General features: G+C 43.0%; 1 protein-coding gene across 1 annotated transcript in view; it reads right to left on the bottom strand.

Moving 5' to 3' along the window:
- Positions 1-6996, bottom strand: part of stard9 (StAR-related lipid transfer (START) domain containing 9) — a 55395-nt gene extending 48399 nt beyond the window's left edge. Inside the window, exons 1-2 of the mRNA XM_036954602.2 lie at positions 6666-6996; positions 4100-4169 (exon numbers count right to left, since the gene is read on the bottom strand). Coding sequence (XP_036810497.2) covers positions 4100-4169; positions 6666-6712 — 117 coding nt within the window. The 5' untranslated portion in view covers positions 6713-6996. The remainder of the gene's footprint in view (positions 1-4099; positions 4170-6665) is intronic.
- Between the last annotated feature and the right edge of the window lie 10 nt (positions 6997-7006).

Raw genomic sequence — 7006 nt, 5'->3', positions numbered from 1 at the left:
TACAGTGCATTCGGAAAGTACTCAGACCCCCTTCCCATTTTCCACATTTTGTTACGTCACAGCCTTGTTCAAAAATTTGATTTCTCATCAATCTACACACAACACCCTATAATGACAAAGTGAAAACAGGTTTGTAAAAATGTTTGCAAATGTATAAAACATTTTATTTTTTTTACATAAGTATTTAGACCCTTTGCTATGAGACTCGAAATTGAGTTCAGTTGCATCCTGTTACAGCAAACGGCAAACACTGGTCTATATAAGGACACACAGTTGACTGTGCATGTCAGAGCAAAAACCAAGACATGAGGTCGAAGGAACTGTCCATAGAGCTCCGAGACAGGATTGTGTCGAGGCACAGACCTGGGGAAGGGTATCAAAACAATTTTTTGCAGCATTGAAGGTCCCCAAGAACACAGTTGCCTCCATCATTCTTAAACAGAAGAAGTTAGGAACCACCAAGACTCTTCCTAGAGCTGGCCACCCGGACAAACTGAGCAAACGGGGTAGAACAACCTTCGTCAGGGAGGTGACCGAGAACCCGATGGTCACTCTGACAGAGCTCCAAAGTTCCTCTGTGGAGATGGGAGAACCTTCCAGAAGGACAACCATCTTTGCAGCTCTCCACCTATCAGGCCTTTACGGTAGAGTGGTCACTCTTTATGGTAGGACGCCACTCCTCAGTAAAAAAAGCCATTTGGAGTTTGCCAAAAGGCACCTAAAGACTCTCAAAACATGAGAAACAAGATTCTCTGGTCCGATGAAACCAAGATTGAAATATCTGTCCTGAATGCCAAGCGTTACATCTGGTGGAAACCTGGCACCATCCCTACGGTGAAGCATGGTGGTGGCAGCATCATACTGTGGGGATGTTTTTCAGCAGCAGGGACTGGGAGACTAGTCAGGATCGAGGGAAGGATAAACGGAGCAAAGTACAGAGAGCTCCATGATGAAAACCTGCTCCAGAGTGCTCAGGACCTCAGAATGTGGGCGAAGGTTCAACTTCCAACAGGACAACGACATTAAGCACACAGACAAGGCAACACAGGAGTGGCTGGAACCCGATTGAACATCTCTGGAGAGACCAGAAAATAGCTGTGCAGCGACTCTCCCCATCCAACCTGACAGAGCTTGAGAGGATCTGCAGAGAAGAATGGGAGAAACTCCAGAAACACAGGTGTGCCAAGCTTGTAGTGTCATACCCAAGAAGACTCAAAGCTGTAATCACTGCCAAAGGTGCTTCAACAAAGTACTGAATAAAGGGTCTGTATACTTATGTAATTATGGTAAAATTTGTATTTTTAATACATTTGCAAAAATGTCTAAAAACCTGTTTTTGCTTTGCCATCAAATCCAATAAAAATCCAATAAATGTTTATTTGTCACATGCGCCGAATACAACAATGCAGTTAAGAAAATATTTACTAAATAAACTAAAGTAAAAAATAATAGTAACACAACAAAATAACAATAACGAGGCTATATACAGGGGGTACCGAGTCAGTGTGCGGGGGTACAGGTTAGTCGAGGTAAATAGTACATGTAGGTGGGAGTAAAGTATTGTGTGTAGACTGATGAGGAAAAAATAAATTAATTGAAATACATTTTAGAATAAGGCTGTAACGTAACAACATTCGGAAAAAGTCAAGGGGTCTGAATACTTCCCGAATGCACTGTATGTACAGCTGACATCACCATCGTTTCAGAACACACTCGGTTTAAGGGGATCAGGTTGAGCAGGGCCCATACGAGTAGTTATTTGGGATGCACAGTTGTAGATCAGGGATTCTGCACAGTCTGACAGTAATCAAGTCGATCTCCAATGAAGTTTCTAACAGCAGCATTAGGCCACACTAAAGCTATTCATTCCTCACAGCCAATTGACTGCAGTGAAAACCTGCTACTTCAGCCATGCACCATTGTTATGATACTAAACAATAGCCTTGCTTCGGATGGCTGATCTGAGAGTGAAACCACATAGCACACAGGCTTAGATATGGTGTGTGAGCTCGCCTCTGTGGTCATTACTCTATCCATCCGTCTATCTCCATTTCTGCCTCCTCCGTTCCTTCATTGCCCTGCTCTCCCGTCCTTCTTCAACGTTGCCCTCTCTCTCCCATCCGAGCGTGTGTGTGTTCATTCTCCTCTTCCCCTCTTTTCACTTTCTCCATCTTAATCCAAACTGTCCCACTTGCCTAAAATAATTATTCCCATAACAGCAGGACACCATATGTGGCTCGTCTCTTTCACATCATTTCTAAAAACACATATCCTCTCCCTTCTCTAACTTCTGCCGTAAACATCTCCAGCCCTGAACAACCAGCGATAATATTGATAATTTGCAAAGCTGAACATTCACACTCAAGAAACTTGATTTTGAGTCACTAAGAGGGGGTAATAAAGCATTGTCCTCCTAATTGCTGGATCTGGGAGGCAATAATTAGATTGGGGGGGGGGGGGGGCTGTCACAGATACTCAGTCACGCTACAGAGACGGTTTTAAACCACTTGCTCTAACAAAGGTATGAGGGTTGTAACTTGGGTTGTAACAACTTCGAGTGTCCTATTGGAGTGTGTGTATGAGTGTCGTGGTGTCTGTGGGAGGATCCCTTTGCCTGTGTGTGTGTTTGTGTGTGTGTGTGTTTCTACATGTGTGTGCGTGCCTGTGGGCCCTGTGTATGACAGTCCCTCCCTCTAAGTGTCTCCGAGTGTGTGAGGCAGTGTGTGTGAGGGAGTGTAGGCACTGCATAATCATTATAAACAATATTGGATTGAGACAGCAAAGGGCCCAGTCCTGAGTGTAAACATCCTGTGTGTAAGAGACACATACCCTCTGGATGCCCCCACCTCCTCGAAACCTGCTGCCCTCAACCTGCCCTACACACATAAACAGTCCGTCAAGATCGCCGCCTCAGCTCTGATGTTGATTGAGAGATACAGTGGGGAGAAGTATTTGATACACTGCCGATTTTGCAGGTTTTCCTACTTACAAAGCATGTAGAGGTCTGTAATTTTTTATCATAGGTACACTTCAACTGTGAGAGACGGAATCTAAAACAAAAATCCAGAAAATCACATTATATGATTTTTAAGTCATTAATTAGCATTTGTAGGAAAACCTGCAAAATCGGCAGTGTATCAAATATTTGTTCTACCCACTGTATATTGGCCAATATCAAAGAGCAATAGAACATGAGAATATCATATACAGTATCAGGGGTTCCTCAAGGGTTCTTTGGGAAGGGTGATGGGTTCTTTGTGGAACCACGATGACTCAAAAAACCCTTTGAGCTCTTCGATGGTTCTTTACAGTTCATAAAGGGGTTCTTTGCTCTTTTAGTGAGGAGTAAAATGTTGGGGAGGCGGCTGATTACAATGTTTTGGGGGCGTAGTTTGAGCACAGCTCTTTTTGTGCAACCGTGAGTGAGAGTGTCATTCCAGTTGATCTCATCTGTTGTGTTATGCCATTCTATAAAACCATGGCCAGTGATGTGTCTTGTGAAAGACTCATGTGTGGCCTTGTGTCAATTGAGGACAGTTGACTAAATCAGCCAGGGATCCCCAGCTGTTCCAGAAGGTAGCTCGCTTGTTTGAACTAGCCAATTAACACAATAATAACACCTATGGAAATGTAACAATATAATATGGCTGAGCAGAATAAAAATCCCTGTATGGTTCTACAAAAGGGTCTACAAAAGAACCTTTCAGATTTTTTATAGAACCCACCTTTCTCATTCTCCATAAAGGTTCTATAAAGAACCATAAAAAAGGGTTGTAACTATAGTAGAGCCCTTTTCCGCTATAGTATATAGAACCTTTTTCAGTGGTTCTTTATAGAACCTTAGGAAAGGGTTCTTTATACCCCCATACAGGTTCCATTTAGAACCTTATGACCATGGTTCTTTATTGAACCTTTAAGAGATGGTTCTATATAGCCCCAAATAAGGGTTCTGCTTTGGTTACAAGAAAAATAACCCCAATCTAATACTATTTAGGAGACATTTGTGTGTGTGTGTGTGTGTGTGTGTGTGTGTGTGTGTGTGTGTATCAGAGTCACCTGTGCAGTTACATGCTGGGTAAAAAGCCAGTATGGCACTCACCTTAGTATTCTTTATCCTAACCAACTTGTCCTCCACCTGCACAGCTAGCCTCCCTCCATCCACACCTTCCCTGTGAAAGGCAGAGTGATAGACATTGTGTTAGTATACTTTCCTTTGTATAGTTTCACGCATTTGCCCACATTAACTACACATTATAATTGCCCAGTCAGGGGGTGTATTGGGGAGACGGGTAACAGATGTGGGGGGAGACGGAAAGTCGTGGTGGACAGACATGACCACGAACTGGTGGTCCTCTGTAGCTGTTAGTAGAGCACGGCGCCTGTAAAGTCAGGATAGTGGGCTGAATTCCTGGGACCACCCGTACCTAAAAAAGTATGCACACCTGATTGACAGTCGCTTTGGATAAAAGCGCCTGCTATATTATTATATATTAGCTGAGTGTGAGAGGTAATAACAGAAACTAATAAATGTGACAGGCCATGTCCTTCATTCATCAGCTCTTCTGATCTACCCACGTTGCTCAGTTAGACAGGACGGCTACATGAGACCAATCACTAATTACATTAACGGTCGTTACAGAGACATCATTTCATCGGCGCTACCTTTTCAAACTCTGTTTTATGTACTTTGCCTTTGTGACGTTTAAAGAGGGAGGGACGCCAGACAAAAATCTAGCAAGCGCTACTTGAGACTAGTGACATGAGACTATTACATGGTGTCAAAGACAATCCCCAAAATCTAGGAATTGGGGAGAGTTGGAAAAATACTGTCCAGTTCTTATTCAAAAGAAAACAGTCCAAACGGGCCCTGCAAAGAGTCCCTCGGGTGAGAAAGCTTGAGCCATTCCTTGGACAAAAGCCCATGTTTGTGTGTGTGTGTGTGTGTGAGAGAGTCTGTGTGTGTGTGTGTGTGTGTGCTCCAGATGCTGACTCTGGACACATATGATGCAACAGAATGAAATCTGAGGCTGTAGAAGAGTAGAGCTGAATGAGTTTAAAACTCCTTGAGCGACAATGGGGGATTGCAACAATGAGGGACACTGTAATAGTACTTAGAACTTCTCTGTCCTTGGTCTGGGTGTGTGAGGCGGGGTAGATACATCAGACCAGGGACTCTGTTGGAAGTTGTAATAAGCACATGCTCCACCACGTGGGATTCATTTTGCCAACCCCAGCAGCCCAACCCAAAACCACGACAACCTCAAGAGAGACGGCTTCTAACTGGGGTTCGACCAGCATGAATGGAAGGAGGAAGGAAGGAGATGGAAAATAAAATGAGGCCTCTTCTGTTTTGACACAAACTGAAATATTACTCAAATGTATTGACACTTTGTAACACATGCAGTAGCTAGTGCTGTCCTCTCTGTTTCTCTGTCTCTCTCTTTCTCTCACTCTCCAAAGTGTTCACAACATACTGTAGCCAATTGGAAAGAGTCGGATTGGCTGTCAGTTGGCAAAGGATAGATTACGTAGGGCCCTATTGGTCCTTTGAGAAACATGTAACAGCTTGGGTTCTCCTGTTATCTCTGTGTCTCAATGCAAAGCCTGAATGATGGCATGACAGCGACAATTACACTGTACCGAAGGGCAAAACACCTTTCCATTAACACATGAACACACACACAACAGCACCAACTTAAATCCCTGTAAAAGACACAACCAGGAAGCATGTATTTGCATGACAGTGAATTTGAGCTATTAAGTCCCCCTTTGTAATGCAAAGCGCAAGGAAAGGATTTAAAACAACCAATGATGTTCAGGCAAAGACTTTAAAAAAATAAGTTTTATAGTTAGGCCTATATTTCTTGGCCAAAGGCAATGGCAAAATATAGTTAACTTAAATTTGATTTAACTGTACAACCCCACCCCCTAAGCACCCCAAAGGACCTTTAACTCGACATACTGTTGTAATTTGGGCTAATAGGAGGGTGCTTGTGGGGTACAGTGCTTACTACACTAGTCTAGCTACCCCAATAAAAACATGTTTATGCCGCTGTAAAATAGACACACAAAAAAGTTTTCCCATGACTGTTTCGCCAACAAATGTAGCTTGTTAGATTGCGATATGGGTGATATAACAAACGGGATACGTATTCACTAGAAGGCAGCACACATTAATTTGTTCTAACACGGTAATTACAATATTGTTGTTACTGTGGCATATAGATTACTACTTCAGTAATTGCATAATAATGGAGACAATAGATTTTTCAAAATGTCAACGTAAATGTTTTTATTCTGACAGTGTAGCCTTGCCCTATACCTGCTGTCAGTGGCCTTTCAAGAAGTAACCTGCAAACTGAGACCGAGGATGTATGCACAGTATATAAATCATGCACATTTAAGGCATATAGGCGACCTACATCTTATCATCATGACATTAAATACATTCTATCGGAAAGTAGGCAAGAGATCGAATGAGCTGGGGCTGCCCAATTCAGTCCAATTCCCATGCGTAGTAACACTGACAACACACAACAGCAGAATAAATCACAGCTATTGTCATCTACTCTAAAAATGATCATTTGCATACGAAGCAAGGCAAGTTAGTAGTCCAACTTTATTGACAGTGAACTCAGAATTGAAGAGAAATAGGCTGAATTTACCTTGCGTTGAGAGGGCGAACTCGAATGGCGACTTTCACGTTTGCCATAGTTCCGCTCTTGGTAAAGGCGACTAGTTATGCTATAAACACCCCTTAATAATTACATTCACCCGTTAAAACGGGAAAATGTGTATTCACCGTCCGTCAATTAAGACATCGCTCACGAGAAAGAGCCTCTTCGTCCGGACGCTCAACGGACAGTGAGACACACTGAACGCAACTTCCTGCTGGCCTGGAGTCTGTGTTGAGAGACCGAGTGAGGCGGAGCAGCTCAGAGGACGCTTGCCTTGCCATTAGAAAACATGGGGCATATAAGATTTCACAAGTGCATTAAATTCCCTG

Source organism: Oncorhynchus mykiss, chromosome 19, assembly GCF_057628025.1.
Source record: "Oncorhynchus mykiss isolate SJ-2025 chromosome 19, ASM5762802v1, whole genome shotgun sequence".
Taxonomy (NCBI): domain Eukaryota; kingdom Metazoa; phylum Chordata; class Actinopteri; order Salmoniformes; family Salmonidae; genus Oncorhynchus; species Oncorhynchus mykiss.
This window is presented reverse-complemented; position numbering and strand designations above follow the sequence as displayed.